Raw genomic sequence first — 25,950 nt, forward strand, 5'->3', positions numbered from 1 at the left:
TTCGCACGGTATCGACGGTCTTGGCACACGAAGCCTGGACGGTCGCACTGGAATTCCCGGATGCAGCTGGGAGGAGGAATGGGGGCGAGAATCAAGGTGTGAGTCGGCACCGGGCGTCGCAGCGCGGGAGTCGGCGGTGGAAGGGTGATTCTTGGAGGAGGTCGAGGTGCGCCGCAGCAGCTTTGCGGTCCTTGCAGTCAGTCTGGAGAGTCGATGATGCCGGTGAGGTGAAGGGTTGTCGCCGGCCATGGTTGCAGCCAAACACCAAGAAAGGCTCGAATAAAATTTCCTGTTCCACGAACCAGACACGCACACAGAATATGTCCACGCACTAACCAGCTCTCTGGACGGGCAGACGCTCAACGCTGGATGCTGGGTCCACGGGCGCGGTGGGTGGCCTGGAGCTTAAGGGAACCGCCTCCGTTTTGTCGCCTGGCAATTGATGGAGCAAGTGATAGTTGATCAGGGGGGGAGAGCGGCAACGGGGGGAGCAGCACTGTTGTCCTTCGCTATGTGTGGAATCTCAAGCAGGAGGTGGTGGCAGCGAGAGCAGAGCGTCTGATCCGTAGCTCCATCTCCGTCTGGCTGAGGCGCGGTGTTGCTGTGTTCTGGCGGGCGGGTGGGAGAAATGCAGAGATGTGGTGTCTGATCGCTGGAGATTTGATCCGTCGGCTGTGAAGAGCTTCGCCAAACAGCTCACCAGCGGCACAGCTTGTCGGCGCAGAAAAAGCAAAGAACGGACCCGAGAGATCGAGAGCTCGCCAGCGCCAATTGGTTTGTTTTTCAATTTCCTCCTCCCAAGCAGATCAACAGCGACTAACGAGCATCCCAGCCTAGTTGAGATGGCTGAACTACTCGTCCTGCTCGAAGAACACAAAACTACGGCCAACAATCTACAGAGCCCCTCAATGCTGTGGTCTTGCTCATCAAACACTGTCAGTCAGCAAAGATCCCTGCGATGGAGAGCAGCCGAAGCGAGATGGACTGCCTCGATCGCCTGGGGATCACGCATCCTTGCTCAGACTTTGGTTCATGAATCACCATTTATTCTGTCTGGTCGACGCATCCTGGTCAAATCGCCAAATAAACCCATGAGCAGCCAACGTCTCGTCTCTCGATCGCCGTTGACCGTGCCATTTACACGCGGCGATACGAGCTTCAAAACTAACGGCTCTCGATTGTCTACAGACTAATTGCCACGGGTTTAAGGATTCCTCCTTCCAGAGAATTCCTTTTGCTCCTTTGCGTCTCCAGGTCAAACATCGATTCTTCCTTTTGAACTTCTGTGGATGGACTAGCTTTCATACGGGTTTCGAGAATCTCGTCGACCGTCACACCGGCAGCCTTAGCTTCTCTGGTAAGATCTCGGTGTAGAAAGCGCCAGACGATGTGACTCGCAAAGATCCCTAATTCTAAAGCGAACCTGCAAAACGTCCCTGTAAGCCTTCTTTTCCCTAGGTTCACCACATGATACGGGCTACTCACACAACACAGTATAAAACCCCTCCCAGGATATCAAACGATTCTTCGGCAACTATAATAAGCCTTGAGCTTAGCGACCCACGTCCAAAGCAGGCTTCATATGTGTGCCTCACCTAAAGCTAGCAATGAAAACAATGCTCCAAGTGCATCCATAGCAAGAAAGCCCCAATCTAAAAGCAGTCAGTTTCAATTTCAAGAGTCGCCGAACATTATGCCCTTACTGATGCCCACGACCCTCCCTCTCCTCTTCCAAATTTCACGGTATGGAGCTAACAACCCGACTACAAGCAGGATCGTGGCGAGAACCCCAAATAAAAGCGCGGGCCATGTGGTGCCTTTCCTATAGGGAATCTAACATCATTGTAGAGCAAGTGTCAGTAGCATTGCCCCCGAGTAGCCCAAGTAGCAGATATCCTTACCCGTAATGTAAGAATGAAAAGGGCCTCTGAACCGCCCAGCAGTGCTCCTACAACCACACCAATTATGGCTGCCCTAGAAGGCGTATATTTGCTACCAGCACATTAGCATTTCACGGATTTGAAAGGGGAGGACAATAAGCTGACTGATGATAGACAAGAATCTGTGTCCAACATAGCAAGCTCAATGCTGCAAAGATCTGTGGCTGGATCTGAATTGGTATATTGACTTCCTATGGGAATTCTTGTCAATTGCGAGCCACAAAAAGGGCAACGAAAGGCACCACGTACTTGCAAGACCATATATACTCCAAACGGAGAGCCACCTGCAATTCGCGAACACGTCAACCCTTATTCCCAATCCTGTTTGCTTTTGGGTTGCATAGACCGTATGGGAAACATTCCGCCTTAGCAAAGGACAAAACATACATAGTGCCCATAGAAGCATCATCGACCCGGGCAACCCGTCCGTCTTCTTTCTTCTCCAATTGTACCAGATCTGAGGGACCAGCTGGACGCACCATAGCACAGTCCCAATAGTCCCCAGCACATTTGCGGCAACTGGAATCTCCTTTGCTCCCATAATTATACAAGTAACTATACAACCGGGAGTGCCCTATATAGCTCGCAATCCAAACTATATAAATGGGGACGTGAGAATAGATCCCCAGAGAATAAGGATTGGAGGATGTTTATACCAAGCCGGAAAAGATAATTGCTTCCCTTTTCTTGCCCAAAGCCATCAAGTTCTGCGGTAGGAACGATTGGCAGCTTCGATTTCGACTCCAAGAGCAATACTCTCTCGAATGGAAAGAAGGATAGCAAAGAATGACGACTGGGTAAAAAGGGCCGGCTTCCATCTAGCCCGAAAGCACACGGCTTCACCGGAGCAACAGCTGCGAGCAGAAAGCCACAGAAAATAAGAAGAGTCCTTTCCAGTCGGAAACGAGCAGCCCGGATGGAAAGAATCAGCGGAAAAGAGGCGAACAGGACGGGCAGATATATCCAAGAAAAAAGGAAAAATGAGAAGAGAAAAATATCCCGATGGAAATGCTCTAGCCCGTTAGACCGTCGGTTCGCATCAACATCGGTTTGTAGCAACTTCTCCACAGCCAGAAACAGGGCCTATTTCTCTTGCGGAAGCAGAAAAGAGAAAACTGAAGCTTCCCACTTGGCTTCCGCTAGTTAGCACCGGGCCCCGACTCCACCGGCAAAGAATCATTAAATGTAGTAATGAGGAAATTTAGATCCCCCGCGTAGGCAGTGGTTCCCAGGACGGTTCGCGAAGACGAATCGAAGCCGCTTGCAAGGAGGCTCCTTTGGCATTATACAAACGCCCACGCGCTCTAGAGGGAGTCGTTTGGGTCGATCTACAGAGTACACCGTTTGCAAATTGCAAAGCAACCCACCAAAGAGCATCGAGAGCGCAACAGAAGCCCGCCGCCATGGTAAACAGCTGGTGGTGGCCATTGACCTAGAGAGCGGCCCAAGAAATACCGGATGCCTTCGATGGGGATTTCGGAAGAAGTTCCAATACGGGCCCAGTCGACTGAAGATGAGGGCTGTCGTTCCTGGACCCTTGAGGGCTACCGCAAACCAGCCAGCACCTATAGCCCCCGCTGTATCATTCTCGTGGCCCGGGAGGACGCGGCTCGGCCTCTTCATCATTAACCTGGCTCAAGGGGTGATGCTTGCGCCTCGGGATTTGCAAAGGCATGGTTCTCCCTGTCTCCTCACAGAAAGGGCATTCGACCCATCCTGGCCAACGGTCTCCTAAGGCAGACCTGGAATGCCCATCCCTCAACTTCCCTGATTAGATTCCGACACGAACAAAACAAGTAGAAGGCATCAAGTCCATTCCATGCCAACGTACCTATTTCTGACCATATGTACAGAGCGGGCGAATCACGCATTGCCCGGCAGACAACAACAAAAACTTTCAATCAATATTGCACATGCAAAGACTAGCGGGATTTGCAGATAAAAAAAAAAGACCGGCATCGGTTCGTCTGTGGACGCGAAGAGTGCCGTAAACCCGGGGTAGAAAACAGACTCGCAACAGTCATACCCTTGCTCTCGTCTGCAAACAAGATAACGGAAAAATACATCGTACAGTCCGGTCCGAACAGCTGGAACATTAGTTCTTGGGGGGAGACCGCTCTCTCCTACAGGGTCAAGTCCTTCCCAAAGCCAAAGGCAAAATCGAAAAGGGTAATGGATACAGCTCAGCGGGATTCTCCAAGCCAGACGACCGAGATCAAGACGAACCACAAGTTAAAAGAGTGAGTGAGAGAGACTCGGGTAGAGAGCCAGATTTCCAGACGAACTTCCGAATCGAAGAAAATCAAATGGAGATTAAAAGAAACGAGGGAGATAACACTAAAACGATTAAAATGAACCCATCAAGACATGACATATTTATCACAAGCTTCCCAATTGCGCCGGAAAAATGACAACAAAAAGTGGGAGAGAATAGCATAAAAAGATACACAAAGACGGCGGGTATCAAGTGCAGAAAAATTGTCTACTTTTCTGCAACGAGCGAGACGTTATGCACACTATTATTGGACGCTGGCATCACTTCCTTTTTTCCTTTCTTTTATGTGTTTATTTGGTTGTCATATCGCTCAAAGCAAGATCAAGTAATTCGATGGTGCTATTCCCGTCTCTCCCGTCGCTTTCTTCGCCTGCCACCACCGGCCGCTTACATCCGACACTTCGAGAATTTCATTTTTGGTGAAACTGATTTCGTTTGCATCATCGGGATTTGCTTCATATGCATAGATCGCCTTAGCCTTATAAGGGTATTCCGTAGGCGGGCTCACTTCGTTGGGCGCTTCGCCATTGGAGCTTGTGCCTGCCAAGTTAACTTGTGAATTGCCGATGCCTGATGCTCCGGATGGCCCTGGTGGGGCACCATAGGGTGACGACGTCTCGAAGCCATTCAATTGCGCGGAGGTATACATTTGGGGCGGCTGGGTGGAGACGGTGGTGTCAGGTCGATTGTTGTAATGGTTCGACATCTGGCTGGGGTTGAGGTAGGATGGTTGTTCTTTATGCATGGCGAATGAGTCAATGTAGTGACGCGATCGCGACTGGGGCGATGATCCGAAATAGAATATCCAGACGACCTGGAGAGAAACCTGTTAGAGTGGCTTGCTCACACTCAGGAGGCGCAACAAGCAGACCATACATTTACGATGGAGAGAAGGATAAATCCAGCGCCCGCGGCTTCGTTCGACCCGGATTGCTTTTTCAATAAACCATCGGCGGCGAAGGTGGTAAAGGCAAAACCTGCGGAGACATATCCAACAACCTGTGATCAACACCCGCATCAGTGAAACATGCCTACAACATCGCTATAGACCCCAAACCTACCGCGGTGCTATAGATATGGGTCGTTGCCGTTGCCATCACGTACGCGATGCCAACGATACAAAGGAACATATAGACAAGGTTCCACCAGTAGATAGGAGGGAAGGAGTCGCGGATAGAGGATATAATCGCAGAAACGAACGCAATCAACCATGCGAGCTAATGACAGTATGGAGTTAGCCTTTGCCCATCTTCGCTGTCTGTCGACCATTGAGATTCATACCAACGATATGGAGACCGATGCCAAGGCAAAGGGGTCCCCGAACAGGTTATCCAGGCGAATTCGCGGCATTGTGGCTCGTCGCCGATCGGGAAAGGGAGGGGCCTTGCGGAGAGATGGAGAGTAAGTTGATGGTCGAGTCACCATCAAAGCGATGTGAGTGGGATCGTGGTTCTGCGTCGAGGAATGAATTCAGTGCAGTGTAACCCCCCACCACAGTTGTTTCCTATCAATGGTTTCCGAACCGTGTATTCCGTGACGATGGCTTCGTGGTGACCGGTTCGAGAGGTTATATCGTAGAGATGGTCGTATCGGCCGTCGACGATTTACTGATCGTGGCAATGTTATTGATGAAGTGAATCACAGACTGAGGCTTTGAGGGCGCTGGCAAGCCGTGACATGGAGAGGGTGGGAGCTGCGCTGAAACCTGAGACTGTTGAGCATCCAGCTAGTGCTCCGAATGACAAGATCAGGCCGTAGGTTTGGGGCGATGTCGGCTCAGAGCGATGTTCACAGGAAGTTGGGTGGGAATATCGCAGAAGGTATACAGCGCCAGGCTGGTCAGGCGAGGGGAAGCAAAGGCAAAAACAAGTTGAAAAGGGTCGGAAGAGAAAAAGAACGACGACTCTGGATGAGCGGGCTGGGGTAAGAAGTGTAAGAACAGAACTGGAATGAATGGATGAAACGAGAGACTGGGAGAGAAGAGGTGGATGTGATTGTTGATTGATGATGTGGTGAGAAGGCTGAGTTTCTGCCGGTTTGTTAACAGACGAGTTAAGGGCCACCAAAACAATCAGTGGAAATTATTAACCACAGAATCAATAAAGCGAGCCGTGAGCCAGACACTGAGAAGCGACCGGAGTTCCAACAAGTGAGAAAAAATAAAATCAAATAAAATCCACAAAAGACTCACTCAGGCCTGCGAAAAGACGCTTCACCTGGGGCCCCCTTTCGCGCATCCCTACAGACACAACACATCGTTCTGGCCCGGCATCATCGGCTACGACTTTTGACATTGACAAGGACGGGAAGCCATGTCTGAAGAAACACTGGATGAAGGCATGATGCCACAGATTGAAGCTGTACTACGATCATCCAGCACACAGTAATTAGATTTCCAACCATCCGGCTATCCATATGAAGCCCTTTTCGAATATCACAACATCGCCATCGACACACTCCTCCCAGTCAAAAGGGCTAGAATAACTACTGGACTCTCACACTAGCCCGCTCCACAGCGCATTTCTTGACTGGCAGCTTCATCGAAGACTCGAGCTTCGAAATTCACTGACAGGTCTAAATTTAGGGCTGCATCATGCCATGCCTGACATCTGCCTCGATGCATCTCAGCATCGAGCAATTGTTAGACGAGCAGACATGTAAAATCCAAACCCGATCCTCTTTCCAAAGTCGCGTTCTGAAACATACATGCAGCAACATCTCTTTCCCATCTCTCCCGCCCTGCTCACACCCCTGGCCAAAGAAAGCAGAGAGAAGGCCCAAAAGGAAAAAGGGGAGGGGGGAGGAGAAGGGGAATTCTCGGCCCCTCCTCTTGCTCCCTGTACAGTCGAAACAAGACGATTTCAGAGCACGACGACCGCTTGTCCCCTGCGTCCGCACGTCCGCTGAGGAGCAAAGGCCGTTGGAATGATCACCCCTGGCAACTAGTTTCGCGTGCAGATGGGGCGGTTTCAGGTTGAGCAACTGACATATCAAGATGCACGGTGAGATTAAAAAGAGGCCGCTTTTGCAGAAAAAAAAAAGGGAAAAGCCAGCTTGCACGGGAAAACGAGATGCACACACGTTGGAAGCAGGAACAATTAACAAGTACGCGAACGGGCGTCCGGGAGTCGATGCACACGACACTTCTTGTTCCTAGTATCTTAACGCGTGCGAGGTTTTGGACAGGAGAAAGACTGGATATCTAGTTGCTTCCTCGCACCATCGACCCCTGTAACGTAAAATGCATATTCCATACTATACAGGCCGCTCTCCCAAATTCGCCGGTCAGAAATTTGATGATGCCCCTCATCCAAATGCAAATCCCATCCAGATTCTTCCGTAAACGTCTTTTTGTTCATTCTCGCATTAATCCGTGGATCTCGAAAACTCTGCCCTTCCCACCCAAAGAGCTCCCCTTGTTCCAGATCCTCGTCGAGTCCCACGGTTCACCAAGTTTCAGGCACACCAATCGTTGACGTTTGCGAGAAATATCATAATCTTCTTGATGCCCTCCATCGTTAAGGCAGGGATATCGTCATCAAGGCCATGTCATGCTCCCATCCGTAACACTGCTCTTGAACGATTCGAGTTACGAACCAGTTCGTTATTTGTTTCACCATCCTCGTTTGAGAAAATCCCAAAAGAGACCATCAACTAGAAAAAACTGCCCAGTTCAGTAATGCCGATTCCCAAGTTAGCATAGCAACAGTAAATCTCAAACGCACCTTTTTTCCCAAACAGTAACATCCACCCCGTCTCTCGACGCGATATCACAACGCCCAGCGTAGAATCGAAATCTCCAAATCACCCTCTCCATCCCAACGCACTCACTCCTCCCTCGCCATCCTCCCCTCCAACCTCCTCACCTCCCTCTCCGCCATCCTCACCCTCTCCTCCCACTCCCCCCAAACCTCCCCACCCCCAACAATCCCCACCTCCATCCACCTCTTCATCAACAGCGCACTCCGCGCCCTCAGCTCCGCCAATTCACCCGCCTGCCTCTCCTCCTCCCGCAGCGCCCGATCGATCCGCGGCTGGAGCTCGATCAGGCTCGTCGACGCTTTGGCCGGTGGAATGGGCAGGTCCTGCAGCGAGCTGAGTCGCGAAGCGGTTTCGGGAAAGGCTGTGGCGTAGGAGAGGACGATTGAGGCGAGGGATTGGGTGGACAGGGTGCTGGGAACGGTGGACGGATCGGAGCTCTGGAAGAGATCGGGGTAACGAGAATCTATTTTGGGAGAAATGGCCCCCCGAGGTTTTAGCATATAATAAATAGACCATGTAAATTCGCGGAGAACTCTCTTTGAGAGGAAAAATCAAGCAAAAAGGGCGAATCAACGAAGACGCCCTTTTTAACAAAAAAGCGTCCTCCTAACCGGGGAATGATGATGGAACAAGTCCCTTACAGAGCTTCAACACATCCTGCACCGCAGGAACCTTTGTGCTCAACACCCTCAGCTCGCGCTCCAACCCAGCCAGACGCGCCGCGACCGACTCCCTCGCCGATGCAGGTGGCCCGGGAAGCCGCTCCGGCTCACCGGTCCAGCTCGTGCCTCCGGTCAAAAGGTATTCGATCCTGCGGAGTCGCGTCTCCAGAAGCTCGATTGTGTCGGCGGCCGTGGAGGTGATCGTATCTGGAATGTCCGTGTCCATGGGTAACCGGGGGGAATAATGTATCGAAATGACTTGACGATGTCCTTTTTTGTTTTTTTGGCTGCTTTGAGTGTTGTGCTGTTGGCTACTGTTGATTTCCCTTTGACGATCAGCTTGGAGAAAGTCCGGGGATTGCCGATCCAGCTTAGGCTGCTCAACCAGCCAACGGCCTCCAAGCAGAGCTTTTCCCAGCGACGAATAATGAGGTTATCCGAAACCTATTATTAACGAATAGATTGAACTTGTTACTCCGTAGTTATAATTGATTTGAGTCCTGCTCAACAAAACGATACTACTCCGTACCATTAAACCCAATGCATAATCCCTCTAACCATACAAGTTTGCTTCCCATCCCCCGAGACGTTGAAATTGATACAGTAGACTATCAGCCCTAGAATGCTCATGCTGCCGGAGGAACACGGCGGTCAGGTTCAATATTCATTTCTTCTTCTCCCCCGCCCTCCTGCCCCTGCCCCTCGTCCTCCTCCTCGATATAGTTCAGTTCACTACTCGAAGCGCTTCTTAGATCAATATCCTCGACGAATTCTTCTGTGACGCCGTCCTGGAATTCCTTTAACTCCTTTTCAAATCGCACCTGCATTCGCCTAATTTCGTCCTCGAAAGCTTGGTTGTCGGCATCAAGAAAAGCCTAACGCCAACGACGTCAGTCCCAAATCAAGTGGTCAATGGGTTAAACCCTTACCTGCAAGGGTTCTGGCAGCTCAGCTCCTTCATACTGGACTGCATCTTCGTTAGCGTAAACGAGAAGGACCGAAGAATGATCTTCTTTGGCCGCCTGAAGCACTTCGAGTTCACGCGCCGGAGTAATAGTGTACCCATATGGTTCCTGATGGTTAGGTATGAGTATCCTCGGCTTCGTTCTATCAAGAAGATAACTGCTTCCGTCCGATCTTGACACCCTTAAGGGGTCCTGAATGGGTCGGTGTGTGGTGTTCTTCCCATCTTCTACAGAAAAACTTATCCGCCACCACTCCCATTCATTTTCGAAGGTCATATCTGGGAATATATCTCTCATGTTCTTCGCGCCTGGGACCCGTTTTAAAACATACATGAGGTGCGGATGAGTACTCACTCCACGTAAAGTATATTTGTGGTGAGGTGGTTTCTCGCTGTCATCGTCCTTCTCCGTCAGGCTCTTAGAAAATCGTTTAAGGCTCTCCTTCACCTGCTGTTCTTTCTGAGATAACGCTGTGTAAATTTCGTTAGCAACGTGGGATACAACTTCCAACCAGAGCAATAAGAAAGGAAATTACTTACTGGCCAGTCTTCGGTCGATTTTCTCCGCGAGAGATTTCAAGTCGCCCACCAGTTTCTCTGTTTCTTCAGCCGTAAGGATAGTTTCCCATGTGTCATCGCTGCTGTCAGCGGATGTGTCGGTACGAGTGCCTTTCACGACCTTGTTTGTGCCGGCAATTGCGTTTTCCAAAAGAGTCTTGAAGGGCGTGGCTTGGCCCCCTGGAAGTATAGCAGTTGAATAATCCTCAATTAGATCTTTCAGTTTCTCTAAATCAGCTTCAGCATCTAGTCGACGTTCTCGTAGCTCTTGAACAAAACCTTGATTCGCTTCTAGATAGCGGTCGGGATACCAAGTTGCGGGGATCTTCACTCCAACGGGTCGAGTGGTTTTGCCGCTAACCCTCAAACGCATGGTAAAAATGGGAGCAATCTTTCCTAGCCATGTGCTGTGAGGCTTGTTTGGCGGGGTTCCCTGCCAGAGGAAGTTGTCAATAACATCATATAGAGTCTCATTTTCGTCAGGTTCGAACTCCATCTCCGCAACACAAAAAGGGAACCGGGAGATCTGTGGCTGTGGGTTACTAGATTTGGTGAGCAAGGTTGACTCAAAGAGGTTGCTACTGGGTTGGTTTCGATTCTTTAAAAAGGCTTCTCGTTGCCATTGTTCTAAGAACTCTGGCAATACTTTCTCGGGACGATTTCGGCCGGACGTTAGGATGTCGACGAGAGAGGTTATTGTTCCAAATGCACGAGTGGTGCCATCCAAAAAAGCCATTAACCGTTGCGCTTCCACGAACACTTTATCAGAGTTCCTGGACTGACTGTCATTGCCAGTCGGGGGGGTATCAATTGGCTCTCCGTTCCACCAAAATGGATGGTGACCATAATCGGGTATCAGCCGATTCCTTGAGATAAACGCCTCCCTCGATAATGGAATAGAATGAAGTATGGTGATGCAAGCTCCAAGATATTCAGCCGATGCCAGAGGACGGCAGAACGCAGGAAAGCCATTCTCTCTTTTCCGCTCCTCAGGGTCTGGGTGCATACATGGTTGCCTGGGTGTAGGGTCGTTGTACGTAGTCATAGCCCACGATGCATTATCATAGTAATCACGGTTGGCAGGGCCGAATTGAGTACCACGAGCGCTTACAACTCCAGACTCTTGGCCAGCACGATCAAAGCTGCGACTCAGGGACGCCGCCACGGCCTGTTGCATGTCATGCTCCTCGCGTTCTTCCAGTGTCATTTTGTGTTGGCTTTGTGCTAGAGGCAGATCAATAGACGAGACTTGTATCCTGTGGGAAAAGTCCTTACGATAAGACGCTGCCCCGTCGGTTTCCTGTGCTCTGACTCTCTCAAGTGCCGAACGGTGGCCTATTCGTGATGGCGGGCGTGACGGAGGAGCTGTGTAGCTATCGCCCCGGTCGATATTGAATGATTCTAAGCGCATCACAGAAATTAGAAAGATCGATACAAGTAGTGATGTGAGGATCAAATCATGACGCGGACAGGGTGGACGACGCTCTCACTTTGAACATTCTCGGTCGGATAGCCAGGAGGTTTTGGCTCTGGCTCCGAGCTCACCGGCCATTGATTCTAATGGAACGGGTTGTCAGCTAAGTTTTTGATGGGAAACCGCCGGAACGGATAGGCTGCTGCTCACCTGGGGTGGTTGACCACTATTACTTTCAAAAAAGGCATTGAGGGCTTGATTCGCATCGAGATTGTTTGCCTGCCAGGTAGACAAGACGTCAGCCTTATAAATTTCTCATTTCAATGATTGGAGAGATCGCAACAATCTCCAAGGCATGTTGACCAGTCCATCGGGGGCGGCGGGGAGTCGATGTTGTCATTTCGGCTTACCTGGAGGAGACTGGTTGCATGGTCCCTGGTTGTCTTTGTGATGGCAACAAATTCATTGATGGCATCGTCCGAAGGGACCTGAGGCATATCTGGCATGTTTTCGAGGGATCTCACTAGAGGGGCTGCTAGTTAACGGACTCAACGCTCAAGCTCTGAGTTGACTGGACGGTGCCGCAGCGGCGTCATAGGCCTTGGCGGGGAGCTGCCTCTGATGAGTTATAGTTGCTTAAAATGTTGACGCTTTCCCAAGTTGAGGAGTTGCCACTGCGGTCCTTCTTTCAACTACTGCGATTGTCCTCTTCGTCCAGCTGCGGGTAGGCCGGTGCCTGGTGATGATGATCCCTCCCCTCACAGCAGTGCTCTCGGCCAAATTTGCTCTTCTAAGCCATGCAGTGTCAGGCTCAGGAGAAACTGATGTAGAATATCAACAGAGCCTAGAGAGCTTGCTTTGTACAACAAAAATATATATTAAAGGAATTGCAGTTCTCTCAAATCATGGCCATCCTCACTCTTCACCGAGTCACTCAAATGCACGCTGTCAAAAGACAAACAAAAGGCAAGTCACGCTACAATATGCCATTAACATATACACTGAACGTGCACTAGGTTACAATGTCTGGTTAATTTGAGCATTTGAAGCATTTCAATCATGCTCTGGGGTAGATTGGCATCTGATTCCTTCCACCATCTGCCATCTGGAAAAATGTCTTCAGCCAGTTGAGATGAAAGGCAAGCCATGAGGCTTCCAGGCAAAATATTTTTCAGGCACAGAAACGTGCCAAGCCGCCAAACCTTCCCCCACACTCCGCAACGAAGGCTCAAGAGCAACTCGGGGCAAATCCCCGCAACGAGCGGACCTTCAGCGCCGACACACAAAGGCCTCGGGTGTAAGGAGACAATGGTTGCTGGTCGATGCCTGACCGTGTCCTTTTGGTGTCTGTTGTGGAAGCAAAGCCTCTGTTCCTGGATTCCAACTCTCTGACGACGGCCGGTTTCTTGCTCAATTGCCTGGAGTCAAATCCGCTTCGGGAACGCTCTGCTCAATGCCTCGATCTCGCCTTTGGAGGCTGCCACGGGTCGGCAGGGCTCCGATTTCTTCTCTGAGAAGCGGGATACAGCTGAGAGGCTTGCTTACGCAAAGCTACGCACGCGGCCCGTCCCAGGTCAGTGACATGCCCAATGCCTCCTGCTACCCCAGAAAGCTAATTGTGACCGTGGTTGCTGCAATCTTGCATGCACGCTTAGCCCATTTAGCCTCCGTTATTCGAACAAACAGTTGGTGATCATTTTGCGAGTGTCGTGAGTAGGCATGGGGATAGAACAGCGTGGGTTCTTTGGGTTCCCGCCCTTGCGACTCGTTTGAGCGCTGACTCGGTGGATCTAGTGTTGTCTCAAGGCACCAAAAACAACGGCTCACTTACCACGAGCTCGACTTGAAGAGCAACTCTTTGGCACGCGGGCTGGCATCAATAGGCGTTAGCAAGGGAGACCGTGTGGCGATATCGTTGGGGAATGGTATTGAATACGCGGTGGTGTGTTTCGCTGTCATTCCTCTGGGAACATTGCGCTCACCAAATGTTTGTGGATAGGCTACCTATGCGCTCTTTAAGCTAGGAGCAGTGCTGGTAAGTATGCCCCAGATGACTTGAGCTTGGAAAGCATGGATTGGGGTTAACAGTGCACGCTGGTCCAGGTTCCGTTAAACCCCAACTTCAACACCACCCAGGTTGCCGCCGCGCTGAGCCACCTGTCCGCTACACATTTGATTATAAGCACCGAGGCCAATTTACCGCGACGAGAGCCCCGATCAAACTTGCCCCTTCTTTCGCAGATCGTGCCAAACCTCAGTAGCGGCAAACTGCAGTCGGTGCTGGTCCCTTCACTCAAACACATTGTCCTTGTTCAGAACGACGGTGGTCGAGTCGATACATCCTCCTTTGCATGCACCACACCCTTCACGTCAATATTATCCGAACTCGCACCAGATCTGCGCCCTTTGCCGCCGCAAGGCCTCGATCCACACGATATCGTGAACATACAGTTCACTTCGGGCACCACGTCCATGCCAAAGGCAGCTTGTCTGTCGCACCGCTCCATCCTAAACAACGGCGCTCAAATCGGAGACCGCATGCGCCTGACGCCTCAAGATGTAGTCTGTTGCCCACCTCCTCTGTTCCATTGCTTTGGATGCATTCTAGGATACATGGCGACTGCAACCCATGGTTCTGCGATCGTATTCCCGTCGGAATCATTCAACGCGGTTGCTACACTAAAAGCAGTGCAGGAAGAAAAGTGCACTGCACTCTACGGCGTCCCAACCATGTTTGTCGAAGAATTAGAGTTACTAGCAAATGGAACCGTCCCATACGAGGGCTTCGAGCATTTACGAACGGGCATCGCCGCCGGCAGTAGTATTCCCGCGGAGTTGATGAAGAAGCTTCACAAGACCTTGAATTTAACAGAGTTAACCATCTGTTACGGGATGACGGAGACCAGCCCCGTCTCTTGCATGACCACGACAGACGATCCAATCGACAAGCGCATAAACACTGTAGGTCGTTTGATGCCCCATGTGGAAGCGAAAGTCGTCGCGCCGGGTGACCATAGCAAAATCCTTCCTGTCGGGTCCAAGGGAGAGCTGGTTGTGAGCGGCTATTCGGTCATGAAAGAATACTGGGGCGCTCCGGAACAAACAGCCGCAGCCATGAAAGCTGATGATGATGGTAAAATCTGGATGCACGTAAGTTGCTTCCACTTTCTTCACGGCATGGAACTGGGCTGACAGGATGCTAATCCATTCGATAGACCGGAGATGAGGCGTTGATGTCGGCAGACGGATACGTGAGCATCACGGGTCGAATCAAAGATTTGATTATCCGTGGCGGGGAGAATATTCACCCATTAGAAATTGAAAATTGCCTTTTCGCCCATCCCGGCGTTTCGAACGTATCCGTGGTGGGAGTACCGGACCAGAGGTATGGAGAAGTCGTTGCTGCATTTGTTGTTGCTCGAGAAGAGGGAGAAAAGAGAGTCACAGCCGACGAAATCAGGTCCTGGGTGCGAGGAAATCTCAGTAACCATCTCGGTAAGTTTCTATTGTCCCGTTTTCGTTTCTCTCGCCGCTATCCTCGTCGTCGAGCGGTCTCTAATGGTGCGATTTTTCGATATCGTGCTGCATACGCCAAGAGCTCAATTCTGTGATGCCGGGTGCTTGGGATGCTTGTTTTTGCTTACTTTCACGTTCTGCGCTCTGCCTTTGCTTTCTTTTTCGTCCTTTCTTTTTCCTTCCCGTACGAAATTCGGTTTCGTATTGATCCTTCGGCGTGCAGCCGCTTTGCACTCCAAAACCGCAAGACTTCCCTCGCGTCTTGAAAACTTTCTCCATCTCATGTCATTCCCGGTATCGTTAAGTTACCATACTGTCACCCTCTTTCCCTTGCGGTTGGGCCCGTTCTCAAGCGCGATCTTTCGTTAAGCTCGGTTCATGCCAACTTTGGAGGCATCTCGATTCCAGGAATCAGAAGAGCCTTTGGGCAGTACTTTCACATAGGAGTGGGTTACCAAGCCTCGAGCCTCGTCGATACGAACCTTGTGGACCGCTTGTATGGCACGCACGTAAGCCACGCAGAGGCACTCGGAAGACTTTGAATCTGTTGTTGCTTTGATAGTCCCGCCTGCGATCAGTCCCCTCTCACGATGGCACCTCGCAATCTCGTTCGAAGATGGGCCAACCCAGCTCCTGGCTGTCACCTGTCTCTTCAATCTGAATTTTATCTCGACACACGTGCGGTTTGGAGCTTGTTCAAGTGGTTACACAGCAAGCTCGCCCTGTCCACCCTTCACACCCCGTTGCAGTTGCAGAAAGTCTAATGGCACGGACCAGCAAGTTGCATTCCCAGCGCTGGTTTATCATTATTTGTTTTGACTGCCACAAGCACATGTACCTTGGCGGACGCTCGTCCTCACCCTTTCTATTTTGACGCTTCCGTGCCACCCCGCTTTGCCCCCAAGGGAGTGTGCTTGTGTTCTTCGGCGGCGAGCAGGAGAGATCACCGAGTCCCAAGTCCTGGAGTTGCTAACACTGCTTTCTTTTCTTCGCATTATAGTTCCGAAATTCGTGTTTTACTTGGATGAAGCCGAATTCCCAAAGACAGCTAGCGGCAAAATCCAAAAATTCATTCTGCGTGAGAAAGCAATCTCGTTGCTAAGGGACGAACGGAACCAAGAAGGATAAAATTAACACCATGACGATTATGCAGCAGCGGTGAGGGGGAGAAGCTGATGTAAAATGGGAGAGCTGAGCAGCTTTTTCGTTTATTCTCGGCTGGTGGCGTCCGTGGACACGAAAGGGCAAACGTGGACTTCATCACAAGACGCAACGTCGATGAGCGGGGATGGAGAGACAAGCATAGTTAGCTTTCAGGTTACATCCAGGATATGCTTGTACATAGATACACATTGATCTTTTGGAATACCAAATTGCTCGAAAGCAAGCCGTTATAGCCTGTCATTTCCCCCACCATTTGCTATTTTAGTTCTCAGCCTCCAAGATGGATGAATTGCGTTTCCTATACTCCGTAGTATCAAATTACCGTTCCGCAAAAAAACCCATGATGTCGTCGGATGAGCCTGAGTTAAAAGCATCCTTCATTAGTTGGGAACATATTTTCGTATTTCCCGTCGTATTATTGAGATCTTGCTATTTATCCTTGCCAGGTACTCTCCATCAAGCTATAAACCCCTCCCCCGTTTTTCCTACTACTTATCTCGAAAATAAATGACGACAGACGAAACGTTCTTGGGGGGAAACCCCCTTAATATCGAGAGCTTCGCTTTTTGTTGTTTTTTTTTCTCCGGTAATTCTCCGGCGGATGCGAGAACGGGGGGTGCCCTAGAATAGATGGGGAGAAATTATGAATTTCGGATTCTTGGTTTATTCCTTGGGAGGCAGACGGAGTTATGATACAATATAATGCTACGTGGCGAGGAATGATGTATGAGTGTTCTAGCTATGTTGATTTCAGCCTTATACCAGGAAGTAGTTTGCCCTGATAAACTGGTAGGAGGGGGAGGGTTTCATTGGGATGATAACTATACTTGTGGTGTGGCCTGGCGATGAGCCTCTCTTGTTGTTGAAGGCTGAATCAAGGCTGATCTCCAGCTGGTGGCGAACTAGAGAGGTGAAACTACGTATTGTTTTTTGAGATTTTGCTGAGCTGTAGAAAGTCGAAGCTGGTGCCTGATTGTCTTTAAGTTGTTGGGAGCTGAGATAATATGGACATGCCAAATGTAGCAGTGAATCTGTCATCTCAAGCTTTGCCGTAATGAGCATGAATCCAAGTAAATAGGTAACCGTCAAATGGTGAAAGTCTTGTTTCTAATTTCCCTAATTCAAATCGAAGTGAAGTAAGTGCCTTTCATCATCTAGATCCGTAGAAAGGGCCCAATGGTCCATGGGACGCCGTCGGCCAATTCTCAAATCCAAACGAGGGCAGAATATCCGAATATCCTTCTTGACTTCCAGGTAAGGAACCCGCCCGGAAGATGATGTTCGGTGAATCAAACGAGGCCACCAAGGAGCATCCGGGGATCAAACGGCGAAACTGTTGATACTGTACCACCCTGCACACGTCTCGCGAATCTCACGTCGGTATCTTGCCAGTTCCTGCGCTGAGAATGCTTTTGGGCACTGTGTGTAAAAAAAAATGAAACAACTTGTGCAGGGCGCAAGAATAGTATTCTGGATGATCATATCTGCCATGTCACTGCGCGCATGCCAGACAGGGAGCTTGCTGCCTGACGTTCAAAATAATTTTGAACCTCGACTTTTCAAATGCCCAATCCATGAACTCCTTCGATGCCGGTTCAAACGGTTTGAAAATCAAAATATGTCTAGCCATCCAGACGGAACAATACCCATCTCGGACCCTCAAGACATCTGCATTGTACTGAAACTCCGCTTGGCGAAGTGTCCAAGCGCTCGCGGTGAAGTCACCTTCTGAACCACTTTTTATTTGTCGTTCTTGTTTCGGGAGCGGTGGACGGTGATCAAAGGGTCTTCAGCAATCGCATCGCTGGTTACCCATCCTGCTGGAGTTGAATCGCTCACAGGTTCTTTTCGCCCCCTGGAACTCTTGCCCTAGTGACGCCATCATCTGACATTCAAGGTTCAGCAGTTGCGTGCATAAAACCTCATGTTCCTGTTGATGTAACTAGCCCGAGTTGGTCGAATGAAAACCAGTGTCCATCCGCGGAAATGCGACAGCACTGACGGCGTTTCAACGTCCGGTTGGTTGGCAGCCAGGCAAAAAAGGTTAGGGTTCAAGAAGGGCCGCGGAATCGCCAGGTTGGGGTGAATGGTTGAGTTCAGATTACCAGCAATCATAATAATGGAGAACGAGGAGTTCGGAGACACCGTCGCACCGACATTATGAGGCTCTAGTATCGACACCCGAGGTCGATTCGATCCCCTCTCAAACGGCGATGACGATGGACCCGATTGTAGAAAGGTTTCTTCGCTTGGAAAGGCTTCTCTTTTGTTGTTGAATGATCGAGTTAACTGTGGATCACCACTAACCTCAAAACTTCAAAAACTTCCCCAGATCCAAATCTCGCCAACAAGCAACAAACAATCACTTTATTCAAAACACACGCATTCAGAAACGGCAAATCCCTTGTCACCTGGTCATCCATCAAAAAGAGACTGGTCTGGACTCAAGTTCTTCTTCTATGAGTTTGCAGTTCTCTCTATCTGCACACGACTCGTTTCTTCTCCTCCTCGCCCTTGCGAATCCCATACAAGCAAGAGGGCACGTGGCGCTCACAGTCCGTTTGTCCCCAAGAAGACAAGCCATTGATGTTCGTCCAGTATGCAAGCAAGCCGCGCTTGTGGGGCCTTGGCTGACAGTCCACTGCATGGAGGACGGACGGGTTTCAAATTCGGGGTCTGTGCTCTGGGTCGCTGGGGCGGATCCGACTTCTGGGGTTCGAACTCAGCGAGGAATTTAGAACAAACTACCACCAATTAGCATGATATCAAGAGGAATGACTCGCAAGGGCCGAGCTCCGTTGACGGGACAATGGGTCGTTGGCCACTTTCTCGCTGGCGTTGAGAGTTCCTCGGAGCGCTGGAAATGCCGATGTTACATAATCAAGGGATTCCGCCTAGCTGCAAGGGGCAAGACTCTAGAAACACTCGATCGAAGCTCAGGCTATCGCGGCTCTGGCTCTGATTGGCTGGTCCGGCAGTGTGACCGTATGTAATGTTCCGTAACGCAGTTTTGAGTTGAAACCGGCCACGTGCATCACGTGACGCAGCTAATCCGAGCGACACTAGAAGCCGAAGATGGAGCCTTTACGGTTTAGTGGGGGGGATGAGAAAAATGACGCACTGGGCCTGGTGTGCCGAGAGGAGCAAGCGGTCCAGTCAGCCTCGCTGCCCGTCAGTCTGTAATGCGCGGTATCGGTGGGTTTGGCGTGTGGTCATCCGCCGGTATCCTGTAATCAACCCGAGTGAGGCAGTCACTAAAATGAGGCGTGACCTGCAACGTTGCCAATGGCTTGAGGAGCCTGGATATAAATATCTGAAGCATTGCTTGCGTTGGATAGGCCAACAAACATTTTCCTCCTCTCAAACCGGGCCACGCCATTTGTTTCAAAGCAAGTTCACCTGTTGAGATGACGCGTGGAACGTACTGAATTTCATGAAACGGTAAAGCGACAAAAAACTATGGGGCCTGAATGATGGTCAAATCCACGCCCAAAGCAGCTTCAGCTCACTCCAGATCCTAGGGGGTGGGACGCATCTGGCGCTGCAAGAACCCTGGCCGACTGCGGGAAATCAGGAATGCTAGGATGGTTGTGCAACCGTGTGAGGATTGACATTGCGGACATTTGTTGTTCACTGCCTTTGGAGTTCTTGTTGATTTGTATTATTTAGCTTTTGTCCCTTCGGTGATTCATTTTCACAGTTGTGTTGACAGAGCTTTCAATAATACAGAGTACCGCGTGAAGCAAACTCTGGAGAGATGTATCAAATCCAGTGAATTGGCTCACCGAGCTAGAATGCTTGTTCTTAGCTTGGGTATTGAAATAGCGACGAGAGGCGACGATCGGAATCGATGGGGTCCAGGCTTTGACTTCCAGATGGCGACCGCTTGGAGATGAATCTTTCCCCGCGTCCCGGATTCCTGTGGGTTAGGTAACTAGCTATATTTGGAACGTCGAGGGAGTGCAAGATATCTCTTCTTTTCTGAAAAGTCTCTCACATCAAGAAACAGCTTCGATCTCTCGAAAGTTTGGTTTTGGATCGACTTCACATCGCCTTGGCTGACAGCTTGGCAAGGTGTGACATGCAGAAATCTTTTGGCAGATTTAGGGGGATTCCAAGGGGTTTTCTTTTGACTGCTGATATTCTCCCAACATGTGTGGATGCTTGTCTGTCTGTAAAGAAGTATTTGTATGTAATCTTCATATGCTGATTCACGCGCGCGCGCTGGCAGAAGTAGTGATGGTTGATAACAGCTACCAACAAGGGTCAAATTGCCCCCGCAAACAACTGGCCAATTTGCATTAGCTGTGGGTGACTTGTCATGGATTGGTGAGGGTGAAGCTTCATGTTGCGAATGGACACAAGATGCAGATCTTCGGCCCTCCTCAACCCCGACAATTGCATGGCCACTCTGGATTCAGCATTATCCCCAGACGGAATTTGCGTCCCGTGTCTCTTGGAATCCGAAAAAGGTCGCTTGATTTGCTCAAAAAGAGGAAAGGAGAAGAATTAGCGGTGAGTGACAGACAAAATAATCCATTTTCGTGTGGTTGTGTGGTTGTGTGGTTGTGTGGTTCTGGGGATAGCTGCCGCTTGGAATCGGAAAGCCATGATCCAGGCAAAGAAGGTTCCCAGGTCAGGCCTCTTGGTGGGCCATGGAGGACTGCCCACGAGAGCAAATTTGGGTATGGATGAGATCGAAAGAGATCCCGGCACCGCAATTCTCACCACTGGGAAGCAGAGCCGGCTGAGGGCGGCCGATATTTCGACAAGGGGCGTTGGCATAGCCTAGCTGAAGTGAGCTAGGAAGAAACAGGGGAAGGGAGCTCCTTTGATTGGCGTTTGGATGCGCGATTATTCGTCATGTTTGATGCGTGAGCAGTGCTTGAAGCTGGAGCTTGTGTACGGAGTACCCGCGATCGAACTGTGGCCGTTGTAGCCTGAGGAACAGATGTGTTGAAGTTTGAGGCTTGTCTTCTTGGACGGTGATAAGTTTCCAGAGCTTCTTGGTGAGCTCAGGAAAAAGGGGCCATGGCTCCTACATATCCCCTTGGCTTTAGAGACACAAGTATGCACACCTGCAACACAGGCTTTAAGCTCGTGTGAGACGTTACCTTTCTCGGATAGCTGCGACAAAAGCATGGGAGGTGGAGCACTAATCGGGAGCCGAGTGAAAGCTGCATTCTTGATTGATCTCAAGAGCGTTTTCGTGTTTCTTCTTGAGGGATAAAAGGGGCACATTTTGAGATAGTTTTATATCTCTCGTTCAGCAAACATAAGTCATGGTCTAATACACTCGATTAGGGTGGAAACCGTTGCACTGTTTGGTCGGTGCTTGTAGCTTTCCTTGCCCTTTTGCCAGGCCTGACCTGGTGTAATTCCACTCACTTGAAGCCAACGAGGATGGATTCAGTCTCCCGGATGAAAATGTCGATGACAGTGGTAACAAAACGTCACAGAACCCAGTATCTGGGTATTGTAATGTAAGCGGCGTAACGAATCAAGGCAAACAACCTCTCGGCACTGTTCTCCCGTGTCAAGAGACAGGCATCGCCCTTGAAAACCTTACCCCAAAAAAAGAATTATGAATGTGGGGATGCAAGTTCATCATCAACCCTAATCGTTAGCGCAAAGGGAAAATAGAGCGGCACTGATGATCGACCGCAAAACCGGATCCCAAGAGCAAGCCAAGATGGGTGGAAGTGCACTGGTGATCTTGGGATGGGGAGGAATGTTACCGCGTACGACGAAGAAAGGGCAACGAAACAGTTGAATGAAAGACAAGTGGCACTTGCTCGTGGCTTGGCTGTTGCTTCGGAATTCCGCTGCGGTCTCGTCATGGCTGAGGCGGAAGGCCAACATCGGGCGTGAGGCGTTTGAGGACAAAGCCAAGGCGACATAGCTACATCGACGGCCAGGAGAAGGGGAGGAAAAAGAAAATCCTTTTGGATCAGAGAGTGAAGACTATTTAAAGAGCCCACAAGCTGATCAAAAAGACCGAGTCGTATGTAGAGATCCACATCAGGGCGCTTATCTCCTCCACAAGAGTCTCCGTAGCCATCTCCTCCATCTTCTCGGCGGTACTTTTGGATGATTGACAAGGAGATATTCTCCTGAGCCAGAGGTGATTTGCCTGATCCCCTTTCGCGTTGAGCAGCGCCTGTTCTGTCCCTTGGTTTGTCCGCAGCGGAAGAACCAGGTTCGGTATCGCAACTCGGCCGATCTCTCATCCCGTTTCCAATTTCCTGGGAACCGATATCCCGAACAAGGCCCCAGCATCAACAGAAGGTGTCTTTTGAAGCGTGCACACTCGTCCTCATAAACCGACACGTTGGCTGCAGAAGGAGTGCAGTCAATACGACTATCTGCTCACAGCCGCCTTCTGGAGATCGTCAGTAATTACACCCACGGGTTTCCTTACAGGCCCGTACATAACTTTCGCCGTCTCGTCATAACTCTCGGCTAATTCTTGGAGTGCAAAGAGCGCAGACCGGCTTTTCTTCCCCTTTCAACCTGCTGAACGTTAACCCTCCCTAACGCCAGCGAACCCACCCGCTAATTCCTGGTACTTCCCCCTCCAAACACATCCTGTTGTTCCCTTGTCCCTCCGGATTCATCCTTCTTCCCTCTCGTCCTTCCTAACTTCCCGTGCCTCTGCCTCGCCTTGGCTATTATTCTGGTCGTCTCCGCCTTTTCTTGACCTCACCAGCTTTCTTCTTTTCTGATTTCAACCGTGGTCACCCCTCCACTCTTCGTCCTCCTCTTCACTTCCATGCATTGGTATTCTGTAGCGCCCTGTTCCATCTAAGCCCCCAGTCGCCCATTCGATGGATAAGATATCCCCACGAACCGTCTCCTTTGCCCTGCTACTTCTTCTCTCGGCTTCCGGCCGCGTCAGCTCGCTTCAAAGGCAGTAGTCTCCGCCTCGCTTGCCGTCTTGCTTAACAGTCTGGTGATCGAGAAAAACACGTCCCTCCTCCCGCTCCCGGTCTGATAACCTCGCCTCGAACCCTCGCCATATCGAAGTTCGTTTCTGTCACGCACGGCGTCTACTCGTTGAAACGCTATCCGTCCCGTGTGGAAAAAGAGCCGAGGGAAAGGAGTGAAATCGCGAGTGTCCCTGTTGGGTTGAAGGAACAATCGGGGATTGTGTTGTATGAAAAAGGTCGATCTGCTAGAAGCGGTGCTCAACAATGTCGAACCAGAGTGGATTGACCCATGCGATGTATCCGTCTTTCCCTGTTCCGGCTTCTGAGGGAGGCTCTGCCCAAGCATCGGGCTCAGCAAAACCCCTATCTTTAACCCTCACTCCAGGTCCCAGCCTTGAGATGCCTGAGCCCATTCGAGTCTCGGATCTTCCAGAGTCCATTCGTGAAGAAGACGAGGAAACTGCGAGCGAGCCACTCGAACCTATCACTCCACGAAGTGCCACGCCTCCTCCCGTGGACCGACCCCAAAAGTCAGCGACCGATCCGGCTGTCAGCAAAATGCACACTTCTCTTCGCCCTGCTTCTCTCCCTCACCCTTTGATTATTAACACAGACGCGTCTCCCGTTTCCACCTCTTCTCACCCAAAGTCCCCTGATCGTTCGTCAGCTGCGACTTCTCCTCGACGACGAATTCTGCGTTTGAACTCCATCAAATCGATGTTTCGCCGGAGAGACACTCCTCTTGTAGAAGAACAGACGTCCGAGCCGAAGAACCCGAGCCCAACGCACCCCAAATCCGGGATATTCCATTCCTTGCGCAAGAATTCCGTCAACTCCACCGCACAACATTCCTCAGCAAGTTCACAGTCCAGCTCGCCATCGTCCCCTGCCTCGCCATCCAGTACGCTAAACAGCGGTGTCCATTCGAGATTAGGGGTTTCAACGCCATCCGAGGGCATGTCGTTCAAGAGACCTACAAGATCAGCCACTGGATTGAGCCTCAGAGAACGAAGCAAAATCATATTTGCACCCACCCCGAGACCTCATCGGGAAGAGCCAAGGATACGGTCACCCAGCCTTGGTGATGTCGACAAACAACCAGAGCGTCCCGGATTTTCAATTCCTGCCGTTTCGGGAGCGGGACTGAAAGCTCGACGCATGAGTGCAAGTCTTCCTGATGGATTTGCCGTCGACACTTGCGAATTGAATGATGAATATACTAGCTCAAGCAGGGTTCCAGGCCGCAGAGGAAAAGAAATTGGGAAGGGTGCAACCGCAACTGTGAAAATCATGTTCCGCAAAGGTGGTGATAAAGACACCCCATACGCCGTGAAAGAGTTTAGGAAGCGTGGTCAAAAGGAAGATGAACAAGAGTACGTGCAGAAAGTGAAATCTGAGTTCAGCATCGCCAACAGTTTGAATCACCCAAACATCGTAGAGACCTTCCGGCTTTGCACGCACGGTGGAAGATGGAATCATGTGATGGAATACTGTTCCTACGGGCGAGCTCTTTTCATTGGTGCAAAAGGACTACCTCACGACTCGCGATAACCTTTGCTTTTTCAAGCAAATTGTGCGGGGTGTTGCGTACCTCCATGAGAATGGCATTGGCACACGTGATATCAAGGTTGGAGAACCTGGCTATTATCTGATGAAGGATACATCAAGATTACCGATTTCGGCGTATCTGAGTGTTCAGTGGGATACACCCGGGCCTGCGCTCTGCTGGTGGGGTATGTGGGAAGAACATGGGAGAGGTCCGCCTGTGTGCTCCGGGAATCTGTGGCAGCTTGCCTTATATCGCCCCCGAAGTGTTGGCAAAGAAAGGTACGCCCATCTTCGCTTTTTTCCGTCTTCGCTTCTTCGCTTGCTGACTGTGTTGCAGGTCATTATGACCCTCGACCTCTAGATATTTGGTCTTGTGCTATAGTATACCTTACACTCCATTACCGCGGAAACCCATGGCCTTCAGCCGATACTCGGAACCCAAATTATGCCCGTTTCCTCGCCGGATGGAAGGCTTTCCAGGATGTCGACCCTGAAGGACTCGTAACCGATGACAAGGCACCTGTTTGCGGTCCTGTGTTCAAAAGGTTGAACCATACTGGGATGAAACGACTCCTCCTTCGAATGCTACATCCAGACCCCAGTAAAAGGTTTACGGTCACCGAAGTTTTAAACGACCGGTTCTTCAAGACTATTGAATGCTGCTCTCCAGAGCGTGTCAAAGACCCTTCAGAAGAAGCCAACTGCATCGATGCAGCCGGCAAAGGAAGCTGCAAACTGGCCAGCAAGATGATGGTGCAAAAAATTCATCACCACTTTCCGCCGGAGAAGAAATATCTTCCGCAGCATCGGTTTGATATGGGAGAAGGATATTCATAACGATATTGATATAAATTTTCAAATTGGTCGTGCTGCCGGCCAAACCTTCTTTTTAATGGCTAAGTCGTTGAACCTGCGATTTAGAGCCCAAATTTTCATGTTTCCTTGTCAATATTTACCCACCGGATGGCTTTGTGGGTTTGGTCTGAGCACTTTGCAGCAAATTGTTACCGCGAGCATTGTCTCTTCTGCAGTACACCGGAGGTTGATTCTTGTGCATTTGATATGGTTGCGTTTCTTATTTTAGCATCATGGTTCATGCGCGCATGCAAATTCATCACTTTGTTGGCATTGCAGATATTACCAGCCAGTGTCTTTGAATCCACAGGTGTTGCTCTAGTTTCCTAGTTGCCTTCATAGAGCAGGTGCCTTTTCCCTTTT

The 25,950-nt window shown here is 50.3% G+C and overlaps 8 protein-coding genes across 8 annotated transcripts in view; 3 read left to right on the forward strand and 5 right to left on the reverse strand.

Moving 5' to 3' along the window:
• Positions 1-249, reverse strand: part of UREG_03668 (uncharacterized protein) — a gene marked incomplete at both ends in the record, with an annotated part of 2,914 nt that extends 2,665 nt beyond the window's left edge. The window contains one exon of the mRNA XM_002544105.1: positions 30-249. Coding sequence (XP_002544151.1) covers positions 30-249 — 220 coding nt within the window. The remainder of the gene's footprint in view (positions 1-29) is intronic.
• Positions 250-1,182: 933 nt separating this feature from the next.
• On the reverse strand, positions 1,183-2,450 carry UREG_03669 (uncharacterized protein; the record flags this gene model as incomplete). The annotated part of the gene is made up of 7 exons (XM_002544106.1): positions 1,183-1,423; positions 1,486-1,534; positions 1,596-1,652; positions 1,704-1,833; positions 1,902-1,974; positions 2,328-2,397; positions 2,420-2,450. The coding sequence occupies 7 exons, from the start codon at positions 2,448-2,450 to the stop codon at positions 1,183-1,185; spliced, it is 651 nt and encodes a 216-aa protein (XP_002544152.1).
• Positions 2,451-2,726: 276 nt separating this feature from the next.
• On the forward strand, positions 2,727-3,675 carry UREG_03670 (uncharacterized protein; the record flags this gene model as incomplete). Its single annotated transcript, XM_002544107.1, has 2 exons — positions 2,727-2,737; positions 3,159-3,675. 2 exons carry the CDS (start codon positions 2,727-2,729, stop codon positions 3,673-3,675), a joined length of 528 nt encoding a protein of 175 aa, XP_002544153.1.
• Positions 3,676-4,525: 850 nt separating this feature from the next.
• UREG_03671 (uncharacterized protein) lies at positions 4,526-5,565 on the reverse strand (the record flags this gene model as incomplete). Its single annotated transcript, XM_002544108.1, has 4 exons — positions 4,526-5,029; positions 5,092-5,214; positions 5,277-5,432; positions 5,497-5,565. 4 exons carry the CDS (start codon positions 5,563-5,565, stop codon positions 4,526-4,528), a joined length of 852 nt encoding a protein of 283 aa, XP_002544154.1.
• Positions 5,566-8,042: 2,477 nt separating this feature from the next.
• On the reverse strand, positions 8,043-8,865 carry UREG_03672 (uncharacterized protein; the record flags this gene model as incomplete). Its single annotated transcript, XM_002544109.1, has 2 exons — positions 8,043-8,440; positions 8,619-8,865. 2 exons carry the CDS (start codon positions 8,863-8,865, stop codon positions 8,043-8,045), a joined length of 645 nt encoding a protein of 214 aa, XP_002544155.1.
• A 400-nt stretch (positions 8,866-9,265) lies between these two features.
• UREG_03673 (uncharacterized protein) lies at positions 9,266-12,081 on the reverse strand (the record flags this gene model as incomplete). Its single annotated transcript, XM_002544110.1, has 6 exons — positions 9,266-9,514; positions 9,569-10,074; positions 10,144-11,562; positions 11,652-11,718; positions 11,786-11,854; positions 11,986-12,081. 6 exons carry the CDS (start codon positions 12,079-12,081, stop codon positions 9,266-9,268), a joined length of 2,406 nt encoding a protein of 801 aa, XP_002544156.1.
• Positions 12,082-13,294: 1,213 nt separating this feature from the next.
• UREG_03674 (uncharacterized protein) lies at positions 13,295-15,460 on the forward strand (the record flags this gene model as incomplete). The annotated part of the gene is made up of 6 exons (XM_002544111.1): positions 13,295-13,314; positions 13,370-13,517; positions 13,575-13,610; positions 13,679-14,725; positions 14,791-15,070; positions 15,315-15,460. The coding sequence occupies 6 exons, from the start codon at positions 13,295-13,297 to the stop codon at positions 15,458-15,460; spliced, it is 1,677 nt and encodes a 558-aa protein (XP_002544157.1).
• A 7,988-nt stretch (positions 15,461-23,448) lies between these two features.
• On the forward strand, positions 23,449-25,569 carry UREG_03675 (uncharacterized protein; the record flags this gene model as incomplete). Its single annotated transcript, XM_002544112.1, has 3 exons — positions 23,449-24,618; positions 24,713-24,917; positions 25,070-25,569. 3 exons carry the CDS (start codon positions 23,449-23,451, stop codon positions 25,567-25,569), a joined length of 1,875 nt encoding a protein of 624 aa, XP_002544158.1.
• Positions 25,570-25,950: the final 381 nt, after the last annotated feature.

The sequence above is a fragment of the Uncinocarpus reesii genome, genomic scaffold (assembly GCF_000003515.1).
Source record: "Uncinocarpus reesii 1704 scaffold_2 genomic scaffold, whole genome shotgun sequence".
In the NCBI taxonomy this organism is placed as follows: Eukaryota; Fungi; Ascomycota; class Eurotiomycetes; order Onygenales; family Onygenaceae; genus Uncinocarpus; species Uncinocarpus reesii.